Genomic DNA, 19351 nt, shown 5'->3' with positions numbered 1-19351 from the left:
TGTATCAATCAATCGATACTTTTAACCTTGACTATAAATAATTAACATAGACTGACTTATCCTTATTAAGCTTTTTTAGAAGTTGGGTCTGGCATGTTAGGCTTCACGCTAATAAGCCAACAAACTCTTGTTGCTTTGGTTCTCTCTCTCTTTTATTAGTGTTTTTAGTTCAAGGTTAAGGTTTCACTTAGCATGAGCACATTGTCACATGGGCTGATGGGCATGTCGAACTTTATACGTAATTAAAAAAAAATAAATCTAACTATAAATAAAGCTCTTGGCATTACTTAACCAAAATGATAAAGGCTAAGTACAAGTGAAAAGAGTACAAAATCTTTTGTGAGAAAAAAAAAAGGATAAAGGCTAAGTACAAAGAAGTTTGTCTTCCAGTTGTAAATTTCTGATTAGCTTAATTAACTATTTTGCAAGCACATTTCACGATGCTACCAAGTAATTACATAGACCTGACCTTTCTATGCGCCAATTTTATGGCATATAAATTTGCAGATGTAATTTCAATTTCTTGCATAAAAGATATGCATCCATGTCCATACTATTCACATGATATTTAGCTTCCTAGATTGTTGGATGACTGTAGGGTGGTTTCATCATTTTAGAAGTCTGAAAACATCCAACAAATGCAGGGTGTGGTCCATACAATTCACATGATATTTAACTTATCGAAATTCTGGAATGTAATTACAGACAATTTATCAACCTTAATCTTCATACATTCACCATAAACTATATATTAATACTTATGCCAAACTAAACTTGCCTACATAAGGCAGCATATGTAAACACAGAATAATTGAAATAACACCTAAGCCCAAATGAGAAAATTTGAATTCAAGAAGTCAACACATAGTGCATGACTTTGTTGCAGTTTGCAGGTTTATCATAGATTTCTACTACAAGTTTGCAACCTCCATTGCTCTATAATGCCAAGTCTTCCACTAACACAAAAAACATAACAAAAAGACCATATAATTATATAATATATTTATTTATTTATGCATTGACGTGGCACAATTTATACCGTTCAACCCGGTCGGACGAACCAGTGACCCACAATCTATAAACACTGAAGCAATTGTAAGCTCCTTAAGTGCTTAATGGTTTGATGGGTTAATTCTCAAACAGCTTAATGCTTATATATATATATATATATTTATTTATTTATTTATGCATTGACGTGGCACAATCTATACTGTTCAACCCGGTCGGACGAACCAGTGACCCACAGGAGGCAAAAATGGTTCGGCCTCTAAGTCAGCTTTTAAAACATTGACATATACATCTTTTCATTGAGAGTGTCACACAAAAAAGCATTATAAACATCCAATTTCCTAATAGACCAACTTAAGGAAATTGCAATGGGAAGAACCATGTGAATGTTGTTGGTTTGATAATAGGACTAAAACATATCTTTATAATCCACAATGGGGCGTTGATGAGAGCTTTTAGCTACAAGTCATGCTTTGTAACATTCATTTGACCCATCCACACACTAAGGTCCTGTTTGGTTTGTAGGAATTGGGGTCTAGAATTGGAATTGGAATGGGTCATTCTAAATCCAACTGTTTGATTGGACAGAATCGGAATCCCATTCCCATTCCTTGTGGAATGGCATTCCTCCATTTGAGGCAATGACCATTCCCTCCCCTTCCCTTGGGAATGAACTCCCCCATTCCAGCTGATTTCAATTCTCATTCCGATTTCCGTTTGAACCAAACAAACTATGGGAATAGACCATTCCGATTCCAATTCTGAAGGATTTCAATTCCGATTTTGACTATAAACAAAACAGACCCTAAATTTTGTGTTAAATCAAGTGAAACAAATTCTCAAGTTCCATTTATTGTGAAGAATTGCAAGGGTCTGTTTGGTTCGTAGTCAAAATCAGAATCTGAATCAAAATGGGAATTCCAATCAGCTGAAATGGGAATTCATTCTCAAGGAAGGGGGAAGGAATGACCACTCCCTCAAATGAGGAAATGTCATTCCAGTAGGGATGGGAATGGAATTCCAATTTCCCCCAACCAAAGTGCTTGTGGTTCGTGATGAAGACAAAGAAACACCTATTGTATTTATAGGCCCCCACTTGGGTCATGTCATGTAGTAGGTTAATAGTAAAAGCACCAGGCCCATTGACCATTGCAGGTACTTGAATATAAATAGACACAGGTGTAGTAGGAGATGAATTCACTAATGTGTACCTTTCAACTAGACTTGTTCATGGGCCAGGCCGGGCCGGGCTTGGGTTGGGCTTTTACTCTTCATAAACATGATTTTTTTAGGCCCGACCCAACAAACGAGCTTACAACTTGGACCCAAGCCCAGCCCTAATAAAAAGCCTGAAGACTGGGCCTGGGCCCGAAGCCCGACCTATTGTTGACCTAACGGAAAGATGGTTGTCGGTGCTGAGTTCGCATGATTGTGTTTGCCGGTGCTGAGTTTGTGTTGATAAAGCATAGGGAGGAAGAACCCCTGTTTTCTGAGAAACCTAAAGAAGAAAAAAAAATTGAACGAGCGACCATAGGGGAGAGAGAGAGAGAGAGAGAGAGAGAGAGAGAGAATTGTTTAACTGGAGTGGATAAAACTTGCTATCCCATTAGGGTTCTCCACCGACAACGATCTTGGTAGCAGCATCTTGTTTGACAGAGTGAGGGAAGAGCGGACGAACCTTGCTATGCATCACTATTTTCTACTGGCAGTGATCTTGCAACAATGATCTCGTTTGGCAGAATGAGGGAGGAGTAGATGAAGCTTGGTATTCCATCAGCCTTCTCTACCAATCATGATATCGTTCGGCTAAGGGAGAAAGAAAATTGAGAGGCCAACCCTAAGGTTGTGTTTGGTTTGAAAGAAAAAACAGGGAAATAAAGGGAAAGTTTGGGAAACCTTTACAAAACATAACCAAACCGCCAATCTGTCGGAGTTCACTGGTTGCATCGGTTCTATATGCGTGAGATTGTGAGGTTGTGACTGTGAAAACTGAGAAGAGAGAACTGCGATTCGGCTAAGACTAAGAGAAAGAGATGAGTGAGAAGAGAGGGGTTAGGATATTTAGGGTTAGGGTTTTTGGTACAACCTAAAGGTCAAGCCAAGTTGGGCTATTTTGACAAATCCCAAGTCTGGCCTGAAATAAATTCGAGCTGGGCTTTTAGGCCCGAGGTCAAGCCCACGGGCTCAAATCTGTGTTCAAGCCCGTCCGGGGGCTGGGTCGGGCCTTCAGGCTACCCGGCCCATGAACAGGTCTACTTTCAGCTAAGGGAGAGGGACAAGGATAGACTTTCAAAAAAAAATAAAAATAAAAACTAAGGATAGCATCAACAGTTGAACGAGAAAATCTATGTTACGAGAAAGACATGATACGAGAATAGTTTTGATCAATCAAAGCATCCTCATGATTTTTTATGAATACCATCTGACTGGTCACCTCTTTTATGATACTGGCTGATTGGTATCATAGTAGAACCTAGGTAATTCAATACTTTGAGGAATTTATAATTGGACGCTATACTGAAGGATTTTTGAGATGTTTCTATCAAATTTCTAAAACTCTAAAAATCTTATAATCTCATTTCTAAAATAACCCAAATTTTCATAACCCTATTTTAAAATATTCCTAAAATTTAATATATTTTTAATTGATTACTTGAGGGCGGAAAAAAATCAAGATGCCTCGCCCCGAACCCAGCCCAGTGCCACTCATAACCGGAAGCTTTTGCAAAGTCTGAAGTCTGAGCATAGCTAACAGTTGTTATAAGAGCTGAAGTTGAATACGCTGAGCTGGTTGACTGCCTTGATCATCAAGAACAGTGGCCAATTTCCATTGCCCTCTCCGCATCACTCCCTATCAGTTCTATATCCCACATATTTAATAATTCTTCTATTGAAGAAAACTACTGATAGTCTGATAGCCTATCCAACGCCACGTGAAATGAAAGGATTTAATGGTCCGAGTAATGTTGGAAGACTTTAGGTCGATTCCAACAACCGTTCCTTGTCCTTTGTCCTTCACAATTGTTGCATATGTTAAGGGCCCACCATTCACCGTTCAGTGGGTTCAACCCAAAGAAAATATCTAATGCCAAAACTGAACCTGATTGGTTCAGTGTGTGGTGTTCTCTAACATAAATTGTTTTCTTTGTTGTGATTTCAGTGTTTGATATTCTTTAATTTAGTTTCAAAAGCGCGATTTCTTTTCAGGGTTTGATATTCTGCTCAAATAGAGATCAGTTCACTTTTATATATATATATATATATATATATATATATATTTTTTTTTTTTTTCAACCTGAGTTCATTTGAGAGAATTATCGGAAAGAGAAAAGCAGCATGCACTTATGAGTTATGAGAGGGTCTATAGGAGATTACTTTTGAAAGCTTCTTTTTACTGGTTTAAGAAACAAGGATGCTTTTCTTGAAAACAACACACATCAGAGAACCTGAAAATAAAAACGTGTTTGGATTATTGAAAATAACATTTTATTGGTTTCAAAAATGGGTGTTGAACATGCTTATTCTGTTTTATTTTTTTTTAAGAATTAAAAATTTTATATTTGTATCTATATCTATTTATACTACCATTAAAAGTGTGAATGAGAATGTTTAACATTTGTTTAACTAAAATACCCAATTTATGAATTGGGAAATTGTCGAAAACTCACTATGAGTTTTCAGCATTTCTCTTAAACTCACCACAACTTTTCAAAATGTCTAAATCTCACCATGTCACTAACTTGATGATGTTAAAGAGACTAACGGCTGTTAATATATTACCATTTTAACTTTCATTGAAAAGTGTAAAATATCTAAATATATTTTAATATTTAGATATGAAGAAAGGAAAATATTCAAAAATTATTTTTAAATATAAAATACATAAAAACACAGAAATTGCAAAGAATATAAAAATTATAGAAATTGCACACAAAATAAAAAATTATTTTCAAATTATAGAAACTATAGAAATTGAAAAACAAAATCGGAAAATAAAAATTGTAGTAAAAACACCAAAAATTATAAAAAAAAAAAACATAGAAATTGCAAATAAAAAACAGAAATTGTAAAAAACATTAAAAATTATAGCAAAACACTAAAATGTAAAAAAAAAAAGAAATTTGAAAAATGAAAAAGACCCTTTTCCTCTAACTCACCATTCAAGGGTGATTTGGTCATAAAAATTGTTATTTTTGCTGACATGGACACCTCTGTTAAGAAACATTAACGATACACTAACAGAAAGTGAGTTTTGGAAAGTAAAAACTTACTGACATGGTGAGTTTTAGATGTTTTGAAAAGTTGTGGTGAGTTTAAGAGAAATGATGAAAACTCATGGTGAGTTTTAGACAATTTCCCTTATGAATTTGGTCCCTCTCTAATTAAATGGGCAGAAATTAATGTTATTTGAACAACCACTTTTCTCTTCATTCAAGTCCCTTTGCTTAGGTCTTATATTTAAGTACTAACTCTCATTAACATTTATTGAATACTATTCTTGACTAGAATACCCCTATCTTTGAATTTGGTCATTCTCTAATTGTAATGATAAAAATATTATTTATACAATGACTTTTCTCTTCATTCAAAACTCTTTCATTAAATCTTATATGTAAGGTATTAATTCTCATTAACAGTTAGTAAATCTTATTCTTGACTAGAACGCCCTTACTTTTAAATTTGGTTTCTCTCTTATTGTGAGGGCACAAAATGTAATTTGACTTGCTACATTTCTCCTCTTTCAATTACCTCTCATTAAATCTTATATTCAAGGTATTAACTCCTATTCTTTAATCCAATGGTATATTAATTAACCATGTTAAAAAAAATAAGTGCGGCAAAGAATAATTGTTTTTATTGGTGATAGAAATAAAATACAAATTAAAAACCAACCTACAAAATGGAATTATTTTCTTATTTGATGGTGAGTCAACAATTCAACCTTTTAGGTCATAGGTGTTGGCCTTTGATGTCATAATTAAATAATAATAAAAATTAAAAAAGACAGAAAGACACAAACAAAAGTATAAAAAATAAAAACAATTATAAACATTTGAGCACATCTCTAATATCATATACTTGTCATATTAAACAAAAATAAGTGTAACAAATAAAAATAATTTTTATAAACATACAAATATAAAAATAATATTTACTATCATCATCATATAAAAAATTGACATGTGCAGAGAACATCACACTTACTAGTATATATAAAAGCACTCATGTTGGTCAGGACTCTTTTAAGTTGTGTTTGTTTTGAACCATGTTTACTTACCTTTTCTTTCAAACCAAACACAACCTCAATGTGATCATTTAGATAGTATAAACAGCATATTTTTTAGAACCGGAAAAAATATATATCATTCAATAATGTTGTTTCTTTGGGTATCACCCATTATCCAATCTTTCAGATAGGACCCAAGAACGGGTTAGTTCTTATCATCTTTTACAGATTAATATTGTATGGATCGAGCTAAAAAGTCAAAAAGTCTTTTTCCTTTCTAGCTTGATTTTGTACAACACTATTTTATTGTGGTTGTCCATTGCATTTGGGTCAACATTGTCATAATCTATGGTGAAAACGTCTCAAATCTAGGGTGAAACCCCCCTTGCAAGGAAGGGATTATTTGAGGTGGAGGGATGGGGTCAAGGAAGGGATTTTCAATTGATTAGGCCTAGTTTCACTCTTAAGGCCCTGTTTACTTTTCAGTAAGTTATTTATCTGGGTAAATGCAATTATTTGGGTAAGTTTTTCCTGGGAAACACTTATATGGGTAAGTGCATTTACCCATGTTCTTTTATTTTCTAGGTAAATACGGTAATGACCATTTTAGCCTTAAAAACCCATTATTAAGAGGTGCAATTTTGTCCCATTCAAATGTTAGTAACTTTCCTCCATGTGAGAAAACCCCGTAGGTGGAAAGTTATTTATCCACCTAAGAGATGGGTATTACCCTCTTAATATAATTTTCTGATTTATGTATTGAAAAGCTGATTATTTAATATCTGATGAGATTGGGCACAATTAAGAGAGAGAGAGAGAGATTGAAGTTGAAAGGTCTCTTGCTCACATGTTCCATGCATGTGTCTTCAATTCAAAACCTTGACTCATGGAGATCACTCGTGTGTCTTTTATCTCCCATGTAATATCAAATCAAAGGGTGATTCCAGGTGTTTTAATGAGAGAGAAAAAAAAAAAAAAAGAAAGAGAGAAATTGATAACTACAATGGAGATGAAATCAGCCGTTTTCCCCATGACTGATGGATTTCACAACATAATATTGTGAAAAAGGCACCATCATCATCAGCATGACTACGGAGATGAAATCAGCAGTTTTCCCCATGACTGATGGATTTCACAACATAATACTGTGAGAAAGGCACCATCATCATCAGCAGGCAAGAAACACTGTAAGACTGTAACAAATTTCATAAGCACTGCAACTCTTTATTGCACCTAAAATATAGGGAAACTCCAAAAAAATGCTAAAAACTGAACTTTTCCAAAAAGTGAATAATAATTGTAAGACAATTAAATTCCTTCCAATTTTTTGTAGTTTGTTTTCAAACAGGATTGGTCCTCTCACTTCATATATTTTAACACTTGCCTTAGATAGCTATCAGTCCACCTTGATTTTTCAAGTAGAGCAAAAAAAAATCCATTTTTTATTGAATATCAATTTTCAAGAAAATGCATTGATTTTCTTTTTCTCCATTCTATGGACCCATCAACATCGTCTCACAAGCAAGATACCTGAACAGCCAAGATTCTTCATGTGTTGCAATGCAGATACGATGTTGATGGGTCCATAGAATTCTACCAAAGTAGTAACACCGGCAATGAATGCCATTTTCAACTTCTACCCTACGGAACATTCCATGAGTCCAGATCTGCATCACAAGGACGCTGGCCACAAGACCTTACATTTGCACATTCGGAATATCTTCTGTACTTTTTGCTTTCATTCATAGGAAAATGTTTACATTTACACAAGCACCAACAATGGGTTTAGATGCAACTACGGTTGGAGTTACAAGTTGTGAAGAATAATTTCAACTACATCGGCTCAGGTTTGGACTTTAATCCAGTGAGAATTTGATAAATACCTGAACCAACCTGTCCCAAGTTGCAGCCCCAAGTATGATAATGGGGGTACTAATAACTACTTCTTTCATGAATGAATTGCCGCCATCATCCTTAACTAAACATACTAATTGGTCCCAGCTATTTAGGGTCTTGAGAGGGGTAATGCTTTGGGCCTCGTTTGTATCGCGGATTTTAATAGGAGGGAAAGTCGGTTCAATAGGATTGTAATTCACATCGACCAATTCTCTTGTGTTCTTTTTCAAGATTTAGGTGGGATCCATAGTAAATATGTTTTCCCCAAATATCGCTTACTCAGGAAAGTGTTACCCTTCTCCCACTTTCCTAAGTGGGAGAGTGAATGCTCAAAATATAATATGTCAAAAATACCCATTAAAACAATATAATCCAAAAATCATGGACTTGGGCCCAAGGGTAAAAATGACAAAAGATAGAAAAAATTAACCACCTACCTAGGAAAAGTGGGTGCCACAAAAGAACATGGGAAAGTTGTGAAGCCTCATTTACCTGGGTAAATTTACAAAAAAGAACATGGATAAGTGCACTTACCTAGGTAAATGGCCACTTTGTAAACGAACAGGGCCTTGATATTTTCTTTGCACAAAGTGATCACTCTCAGACTCGAATCCATGTTCTCATGCTTGCCATCCTAAGATTTTACTATTACACCAAGTAATGGCCGCTACTCTTAGACAGGTATTAATGTGAAAAATAATTTAAAAATGGTAATTTAGTCAGCATGTATTAGTAATTTTGGTCAATATACAAAGATAAAAAAAAATATCCCATATATTGAACAAAAATGGAATGCTATGCCATCTTCTCTTGTAGGGGTATTTGTGCACTTTTATGTAGAATATGGAGAGACAAAGGATATTTTGATAATTTTTTTTTTTTTTTGAATATCTTGATTTTGATAAGAACCCTAGATAGTTACCAAAATAAGAACCCTATATGCATAACACAAAGGGGGTATTTAGATGATTTTATCTCATTTGCAATTAGGGATATAATTCCTCATTAATCAAAACACCTCTAATTGTTAATGTGTTGACAGGATAACAATTAACTTATAATAATGATACAATCTTTATTAATAGACTAATGGGATTTTGGATGAAAGGTGGATATCTATGGCGTCATGCATTTCTTGTTTGACCAATCTGTGTACATAGAGAATGCAAGCAGAGAAATTCAACATTTATTAAGGACACCATAATAGCTAATGTAGATGCATGGCTAAAACCAGGTCTTCACTGTAGCCTCAAAAAGGTGGGATGTTTTTTGGATATTTAATAGAAAATCTTGTGGAATCTAGCAGGGATGTCAACTAGTCCGGCTTGGCCCCATTCTGAGGCACCTGTTATCGGATCTTATCCAATTTAAATAGGGAGCCCTTTGATAACATCTGAAGTGGCTGAACTGAAAGGCGTATTTCTTTGCTTTTTAGTGAATAAGTTTTTAAGAGGATGTGGGTTCCTTAGTGGCTGAAGCTGGATTTCATTACTATTGAGAACATCCTTAGGATCCATTTAGTTGTCTAACAGCTACATTGAAAACGAAGGCCTTTACTATTGTACAGTTCTTGGCCACTTTCTAGTTGAATGATATCATCCCATCCTCTTGGGCCAATAATGTTCTGTATATTTGAAAGAACATATTTAGTTCATGGAAGGTAATTGGACCTTCTTCCAATGATAAATAAGGATGAGATCTGGAGCTACATAGCTGATAAATTGCCCTGAAATGCTGTTTATTACAGAGTCAGACATGACACCATTTTTTTCCTGTAGCATGTACTGCTTTATTAGATAATCTGAATGGTGTTATAAACACATAGGAAATTATAGGGCCTGATCCACTTGTCTTATAAAATGTTTGAAATACTTTGTTTGGTTGCCATTTATGAAATCCAAGAAAAGCACCTGTAAATATGTAATTCTATGAATTAAATAATCTTAATGAGAAAGCCTCCCTTGATTGTGTCTTGTCCATATCAATTTAGGTGCCATAGCCATCTCTTTGTTACTATTCTTCATCTTCCTTCTTAAGAAGTAAAATAATTCATGAGACACAAGTACATGATGATCATTCTTCTTAGAACTTTTCACAGAACACCACAAATTTATTTTATACACAAAATTAAAGAAAGTGATCAGTCCATATTGAGCAAGGGAGACTAGAGAGCTAGCCTCTAAGACGAAAACTAGATTAGTATCTATTTTTCTTCTTGCACAAACAAGCCTCAAGCATTTCTTAGGTGGGTTTTATAACCATCTCCTAGAATTTCTTTCAAAATAAAATTGGGATTGCATCATGGTGAGTTTGCAGTTTCTTCTTTTCTTTTCTTATTTAGATTCATTCAGGTTGCACTTTATGCATCTACCTTGACTTCTGCAGGCTACAGACATGGTGGTGCACATATCAGCTTTTGTTTTTTAATATGTTTTTATGGGTATCATCATGTTTCAGCACAAGAAGCACATACTAATATTATATGAGAATGCTCCATTTGTTTATGGCGAAAATGAAATAAATAATGACTGAAAATATGAAAATACAGAAAATGAATATATGTATTGCTTTCCTGGAAAATAAGCAAGAAATGGTAAGTAGTTAAGGATTTACATAATCCCTCAAGGACTTTTGCACTACTTTCCCTTTCTCAGTAATATTCTGATAAAGCAGATGCAGCCTTTCGAGGTCCAACATCCTGAATGGGATTACTGCATATCTGAGAAACATGATATTAATTGAAGGTACAATTTTGGGGCACCCAATGGGGAATCCATAAGCTGAAGTGAATAGGATTGAAAGAGGATGAAGAAAACACGCTCCATTTAAACTCGTCACCCCTCGCAAATTTAGTTTATAGCTTTTCATCCTGAAGATTTTCATATAAATATTGTAAAACAAACAGTTCCTGATAGATCAATGTAGCCATTAGATTATTTCTCTTTCTATCTTTTTATCTACTTACTATTGTTTTCCTAGTAGGCTGCTTCTGTTTCTCTATAAGTTGGCATAAATTTCTTCAGGCTGAAGTATTTCAGCTATATTTTCTTCCTTTTTAAGATAAAACCATTCTTTTCCTTGTAATTTAACATCAAACAAATCAGAAGAGCTGGAAATTCATTCACTATAAAGGGGTGGAAATTATATCTGAAGTATTTCAACCTGAAAAGAAGATGTGTCAATTTTATGGAGAAACAGATGGAGTATAAGAAAATCAAGCATGACCCAAGCTGCTTTCCTTTATTTAGACTAGATATGAACCAATTGAAGTGTCAGACTCTTAGCTAAATTTGAAGCAGAAATTATATGCTAGCTATCCAAAATAAAATATAAAAAGAAATCATAAGCACCCTAAAGGTGGTATTGATGACAGATGAATTAGGAATTAAATGCTCAATGCTGGAAAATTTTAAACATGAAAATCTTCCTGAATTCTAGGTCTATTTTTGGGAATATAATAAAGGCTCTAAGAGTAAATAGTCACTAAACATTGGAATCTTTTCAACATATTCGGCAATAATGATGCAGATTATTGAGTGATAAAATCTCAGATTTTCAAATTGGTATTTTTTTTCCGGCATTCAGCCCTTGGTTTATAAGAACCATCTAAGATATATATTGAGTTTATTACTTGACATGAAATTCGAGTAAAATATATAGATAAAGAATCACTTTCCATATTTGCATCTTTATTTTTATGCTACCCTATCGAGTCTATTAACATTTCTCAGAAACATAGTTTGGGTGATAGAGGCCTCCCTCCCTTCCTCTTTCCTTCTTAAGAATCAAAAGTTTAAGAATTGTTATATGTCAATGTAGGAATCTCATTAGTTCTAAAATCCTTTATATATCCATCTTCTTCCAACACCTTCCCTAACTAAACTGATTTCTTAGCTGATGGAGAACAGACACCAGAATGTTTTAGCCCAACTCAATGAAGGTTTGTTTGACTTGGCAAGCCCATCTGCATCAGAATTCAAACTCCCAAGTATCTCAAGCACAATAAACCCACATTGTGATGCTGACTATTCGTTTGCTCCAGATCTTGAGATTACTCCTAGCTTAGTCCATGCATCTACATCAGCTCTGGAAGGACCATTCCTAGACTCCCAGAATACAATAAGATCTACAGATGAGCCTTCTTTTGGATTCAACACCACTTCCACAATGGCCCAACAAGCCCATGTCTCCAGCTGTATTGAGGTAACTTCATTTGTCTCAACTATCACAACACCAATTGGAACACCTGTTTGTAACTTCGCAAGCAACCTTTCAATGGGCTCAAATGGTTCATTTTCAATTAGAGATGTTCCTGTCTTTACTAATGGACCTAGTTTAAGCTCAGTTGGCTTTCTTCCAATGAGAGATGAAAAAGCCCATGTTCCTATTTCTCCCAACACATCTTGCTTTAGCTCAGATGGTTCCATCCCTTTGAGAAACCAGCAGACACATGTTCCTGTCCTTAGTGCCTCAGCTTCCTTTGGATCAAACGATTTCTTCCCTAGGGAAAGCCAGCCAACTTACAATCCTAGTCCTTCCAATACACCTAGGTTTGGCTTCAAACAACAACGTCCCCATGTCCCAAGTCTGGCTCATACATCTTTATTTGGCCAAGATGGACTTGTTTCCATAAGAAACCAACAAAATCATGTTCAAAGTTTTCCTAGCAGACATTGTTTTAGTTCAGAAGGATCTTTTCCTGCGAAGCACCAACTAACTAACCATGCTACCTTTGGCAAAGCATACATCCCTGACTCAAGTGAATTCTTCAAAATGCCAAACAACTTAGCCCTTTCTCTTATCCCTACCTCGGCATCTTGTTTCGACTCAAATGGTTCCATCCCATTGAGAAAACACCCAAGACTTGATACTACCCATACCGCTATTTCTCAACTAAATCCTCATAGCTCATTACCAATGGCAAACCAGCAAGAGTCCTTTTCTAGTTCCTCCATTACTAAGCCTGATATGTATCATTTAGTTTCCAACAAAAAACCACCACCTCTTAGCCAGATCCCAATTACTAGACATTGGACCAATAACAATGACATCCATGTATGTACTATATGCTGCAAGGTATTCCCTACTAGTCAGGCTTTAGGGGGGCATATCAGTTCACACTCCAAAGCAAGGAAAAAGGAGGCAATGTTGATTGGCAGGACATACAATCCTGACAATAACATTAACCTCACATGGGGAAGAGATAGGGCATTCAAGCACTCGTATGAGATTGGCAATGAAGAATCTTCCTCACCATGTAAGGTCTCAAAGAAAGAATCTTCTCTACAAGGTGTGGTCAATAAGAATGAATTCAAGGCGAACAATGTTGATGAGCAAAGTGAGATTAATCATATAAAGCAAGTTTCTGAAGTTGAAGTTAATCTAGAATCAGAAGTGAGCTCCCAGGAAGATGACAATGCTGCTGAACAAGGTTATCCTGTGAAAGCCAATACGGAGTTCGAAGAAATGAACTAATGAAGTATGAAAGCAGTGGAGCAGTTGCTAGTGAATGGAGTAACAAAGGAGAGGGGAAAACTTTCCAAAACTGGCAAGTAAACTGAAGGTTTGTTTCTTTCCTTCAGTCATCAGTTTATGGTCTTCATAATTAGTTCCTAATAGTGAAAGCATACTGCTGCTTAATATCAAAGTCCAAACTTTGACACTTAATTTCATAGACTAATTGTTGACCAGTCATGGAGGACATACCTAATATTTTGTTATTTCTAGCCAGTTTTCTGTGTCTTGGGAGCCACTGGTTTGGTAAATTTTGTAAAAATGGCCTTTCCTTCAGGGTCATGAGCTGAGAAGATCTTCTTTATATTGTCGTTTTGAGCTTTCATTTCATAAATATAATTTCTAATTAAATATGGGGATTCAATGTATAGAAGGAAGAGGGTTTGATCAAATTGGCACGACAAAAGCTTCAAGGATATCCACATAAACATGTAAAAAAAAGAAAAAAAAGAAAGAAACAACATAATAAGGAGATAAATGAGTGGAATTTCGCATTGGACAGTTGGTAGTTGGACTCTCAGAAATAAATATGCAGATCTGGCAATAGGTTATTAAGTGTTATTTATGTTGTCAATAAATAACACAACAATGCAATCTATGCTATTCATGTGTAGAATGATTGCTTTGGATTCATAGCCTTTACCTATCATAAACTGGAGTAGCTTCGATATACACTAAGCTGATTTTTGGTCCATGGTTTTAGAATCTTGAAAATTTCAGCCATTTCTGAAATGGATTTGTCTCAATCAGTCAGGTATCTTTGCAACAATTTCTGAGTCTGTTACTGGTAAGTGAAACTTGCTTGTAGCACAGAGTTGGTCTGATTGGGTCCCTTTGGCTGCGTTTAGAATCAGTGTAAAGCGTCATCGGTGTAAAAATACATTGGTAACGTTTTACACTGAACCGTGAAAGTGACCCTTGCTTTCTGAAAAACGCGATGGGTGAAAGAGTGTAAAGTTTTATATTGATAAAATCAATATGGTTTTTACATCGATTATCGATGTAAAACTTTATGCTTGATGAGGTTTTACATTAATTATCAATGTAAAACTCCACCCCATCCAAACGCACACAAAACTGAACTAAAGTGGAATTTTACGTCGATCATAATTACACGCTTCTTCCAAATGCCTACAAAACCGAACCAATGTAAATTTCTATGTCGGTTTTTTATTTACATCGCTTCCAAATGCAGCCTTTGTCTACTAGGATGGTCAATCGAGGCCGCATTTGGTTGCATAAATTGAAAAGAAAAAATGAATGATTTAATTGGAAAATGATATTCAATAGGAAAATAAATCATATTTCTTCTTCTCTGTTGTTTCACTTGCGAAATAAACATGGATAAGAGAAATACATGAAGATATGAATAAGGTGACCATCTCTTTTGGAAATTGACTTACAGAAAATTAAAATAGATATCATTCTCCTAACATTCATTTTCTTGAAAAATATCCATTTTCCAAAGTTATTTTACATGCAACAAAACTCCATTAAATAGCAGTTTTCAGGAAATCATTCATTTTCCTTGATTTTACCTGCAACCAAATGGAGCAATACTTTGCCATTTAACTTCCGGTTTTCTTTCCAAAATCCAAACCCACCATGGAGCATTAGATCGAATGTCTTTCTGAAAATACCAGGAGAAGGTTTAACCCATCGGGTTTGAATCGGATCAGTTCACAGCTCACGGGGTGTGATGAACCAGATTGATGGACTTCTATGCTCTTATGATCCGGACTTCCACGCTCCAATGTTAAATGATTTGAGTCCGGATCTGCTATAGAGAAGACCCGTAAGCGTGACACGGGCAAGTAGAAATTGCAGCACGGACGATAGGTCAATGCGGAGCGGAGCGGAGGTCGGACCTCATGAAGAAGATTGTCTCCATACGAGACTGAACGCAGAAACCATGATACTGAGATCACCCTCCATCAGTCCCAACTTCGTTCCCCAACTAAAATTCCTTGCTTCAACCCTCCAATTCTATTCTCTCCATACCCACAAGTCCAATCCATCACCACTCTTTAGTAAACCAGCTTTCACCTCTCTCATAAACTGCTGTTCTACACAGCCCAACCAACTGAAGCAAATTCATGCACTACTTCTGACAACCGGCCTCTCCATTAACAACAGCCTCATCACCCAAATTCTTTCTTCTTTGACGTTACTAGATGATATGACATATGCCCGCCAGATCTTCGACGAAATGCATAAGCCACGAGCTTTCTTATGGAATACCCTCATTAAAGGGTACGTGAAAAACAATCTTCCCGTTGAGGCTATAGCTGTTTACCAAAAAATGCATTGCCTTGGTGCCCGTCCCGATCAGTATACGTTCCCCTTTGTGCTCAAAGCGTGTGCCGAAATTGATGATTTTTGGGCTGGTGCTGAGGTTCATGCTCTGGTTGTTAAGTTTGGCCTAGACTTTGATGCTATAGTGAGGACTGAATTGATGCTATTGTATGCCAAAGTTGGGGAATTGGGTTCAGCAGATTATTTATTCAGGAGTATGAGTGAGAGAGATTTGGTCTCTCGGAATGCTTTAATTGCGGCATATGTGCAGACTGGGAACGCAGGTAAGGCTCTTCGATTGTTCCGTGAAATGGGTCCAGCTGGAGTTAAGCCTGATCCTGTGACTGTTGTGAGTGTGCTTGGAGCTTGTGCTCAGTTGGGGTGTTTGGGAATTGGAAAGCAGATTGCTCAGTTTGTTGTCGACGAGGGGCTTGAGAGAAATATATTTGTTAACAATGCACGGCTTGACATGTATGCGAAATGCGGAAACATGGATCTTGCAAGCAGTCTGTTTAATGAGATGCAGGAGAGAAATGTTATCTCCTGGAGCACTATGATTGGAGGGTATGCAATCAATGGGGACTTTGAGAAAGCCCTGCATCTGTTCTCTCTGATGCAGCATGAGAGGGTAAAGCCAAATCATGTCACCTTTCTTGGGGTTCTCTCTGCCTGTAGCCATGCAGGCTTAGTAAGTGAAGGTAAGAATTATTTCAACTACATGGTTGAGTCCTCTGACAGTAATATCCATCCAAGACTAGAGCATTACGCCTGCATGGTTGATCTTCTTGGCCGGTCTGGACATCTTGAGGAGGCTTATGGATTCATCAAAAGCATGCCAATTGAGCCAGACTCAGGGGTCTGGGGTGCTCTTTTGGGTGCATGTTCAACCCATAACAATATTGAATTGGGCCAGCTAGTAGCTGATGTGCTTTTTGACTTGGCTCCAGAAACCGCCTCCTATTATGTACTATTATCGAACATATATGCAGCAGCAGGGAGGTGGGATGATGTCAAAAAAGTCAGGCAGAAAATGAGAGGAAAAGGTATTAAGAAGGTGGCTGGTTACAGCTCTGTTGAATCAAATGGTGAGATTCATGTTTTCTATGGGGGGGATAAATCGCATCCACTGTCTTCAAGTATATATGAGGTACTAGCTGAGATAACCAAGAAAATGAGCAGTATTGGTTACATGCCAAATACCAGTGCTGTGCTGCATGATGTGCAAGTTGAGGAGAAAGAAGCCACACTCAGCACTCACAGTGAAAAACTTGCTATTGCATTTGGCCTCATTAATGTGAGAAGTGAGTCTCCCATAAGAGTGATGAAGAACTTAAGAATTTGTGATGACTGCCATACTTTCTCCAAACTTGTCTCCAGTATTACCAAGAGAGAGATCATCATGAGAGATAAGAATCGTTTCCATCATTTCAAAGATGGTCTTTGTTCTTGCAAGGATTTTTGGTGATTATAGATGAGATTTTCCTTATTGATAAGCATGATCTGATTTGAGCCAGATCTAGAAAAGGCATTTAAAGATTTATAGTTTTCGTGGAGGGGAAAAACTTGATTGTGGTAGATCAAGACCCCCAACCTTCCAAATGATGGGATTTGGCATCATTCGTTATTCTACATTGAGGGGTTCTCCAACTGATTTAAAGCCTGGATTTGATGCTTATTCAGATCAATGGCCAATGATGTATCTGAGTCCTTAGCCATGATCGAGCAAGTAGCATATCAAAAGCATCATATGAGAGTAGAATTGATTTCACTGTGGAGAAAAGGACTCAGTCTGAGCGTGTGATATAGCTAAAAAACATCCGCTGGATAATCTATAGAAGCTTGGTTCAGCTAGTAATTCATTTTTTTCTTGAAACTGAGAGAAAGACAGCAGATCACTATCCAATTGAGCACGTGGCATCCTTAACCATACTAGGCCAGATGGCCCGGACAGGAAGTCAGGGTTTTGAATATGGGAGATGTGTTTGGTGATGCAAGCTAACTGGCACTCCTACCGAGTCCTGCCGTCGGACATCCATTTAAGCTTTACTAGTTTCTATATGGGCTATTAACTGGATCCAATCACCATTTTGTGAGTTTTCCAACCCAGCAGCTCTCTGATTCTCTGGCCATACAAGATAACCAACTGGTTTTTAGATTTTTTTTTTTAACCGCCAGATCAGTTTGTCTTTATGTCATACTTTCTTGATTGAATGGTTATACACTGCATGCTTTTGTATCAAAAGCTTGTTCCATTCCTTTGTGAGAATAGAACTAGTTGATTCCACTCAAAACTTAATCAACTAAACTTGAGAATCAACACTTAGATTGTAAGTTTGTAACTCAAAAGAAGAATTTGGTTCAGCACTTGAGCTAGAGTTGGCTCACTAGTAGAAATGAAATATAAATTGATCATCAATTCCAAGTGATGCAGTCAAGTCTCATCCAGGAACCTTTTAACTTATTATGGGCTGAAATTTGAGGATTCTGAACCCTGGTTTCAAGTGATTGATGTATTTGGGTTCATATTTGAAGCTGCCTGCAGGGCATACATCAGACCACTATAGGTGCACACATTAGAAGAGTACAGTAATAAAGTGGTTGTCATAAAGCATGACCAACTGTGGTTGTGCCATCGGTACAAAGCTTCAAGCAGAAAAAGAGGCAGTCAATATATTGTGGATGGCATGGACAGCAACTCCTTTAAAAAAACTACTAGTTCCCAAGAATCTCCATTCTATATTATTCATGTTTATGTGGTCAATGCTTATTGTTAGACCTTAGCAAACTTCAACACAGAAAAAAGATGGTAGGGGTATATTCCGGTTTCTATTATGCATTCTTTTTTATAAGTAGTGGATGAAAATTTTTTATTAATAAAACATGGAAGAGGTTTCCTTGAAAGAGAAGTGACAAAAATTAAAAAGTATTCCAGAGGATTCAAACCTCAGATTGACAAGCTTGAAACACAGGTTCCAGTCTGAGAGTGGTCACTTTCTTTCTGCAAAAAAAGGCAAAGGTTAGATTGTTAGAACCATATCCAGCAGCAGCAGGAGCCCTCTCCCAAACCCAAAACTCCCCAACCCTGATCAAGGCATATTGGATCTAGGTCTCTGCTACACTCAGCATGAGACTCTTTACTTGTGGGGCTACTGCATTCTACTTTCACTGATTTAGATAGGTTCTAACCTCTAACTTTGTTAGATACCTTTGCTAAGACAGGGAAATGGTCTTGTATAATTGACAACTTCAAGCTTGCACAAATAATTGAAGTAATCAGCCTTTTAACAATTTTAGACACAGATAAATTAAAGCAGCATTTATAATTTTATTTTTAGTTGGAAACTTGATAAGAAAATATTTTCTGGATTAATTGTTTTTTGGTCAAAAGAGCATAAGAAAATTTCTGGTTAT

The 19351-nt window shown here is 36.3% G+C and overlaps 1 protein-coding gene across 1 annotated transcript; it reads left to right on the top strand.

The window, feature by feature from the left end:
• The first annotated feature begins 15291 nt into the window (after positions 1 to 15291).
• LOC148855107 (Tetratricopeptide repeat (TPR)-like superfamily protein) lies at positions 15292 to 18362 on the top strand. The gene has a single exon (XM_088982822.1). It carries the CDS (start codon positions 15489 to 15491, stop codon positions 17403 to 17405), a length of 1917 nt encoding a protein of 638 aa, XP_088838948.1. The 5' UTR covers positions 15292 to 15488; the 3' UTR covers positions 17406 to 18362.
• The last annotated feature ends 989 nt before the right edge of the window (positions 18363 to 19351 follow it).

This window comes from Nelumbo lutea, chromosome 4, assembly GCF_056320005.1.
Source record: "Nelumbo lutea isolate HS-2025 chromosome 4, American lotus-T2T, whole genome shotgun sequence".
Classification (NCBI taxonomy): domain Eukaryota; kingdom Viridiplantae; phylum Streptophyta; class Magnoliopsida; order Proteales; family Nelumbonaceae; genus Nelumbo; species Nelumbo lutea.
This window is presented reverse-complemented; position numbering and strand designations above follow the sequence as displayed.

Bases quoted from the DNA above. Each gene is read 5' to 3' on its own strand.
- LOC148855107 (XM_088982822.1), top strand. From the start codon at position 15,489: ATGCGGAGCGGAGCGGAGGTCGGACCTCATGAAGAAGATTGTCTCCAT.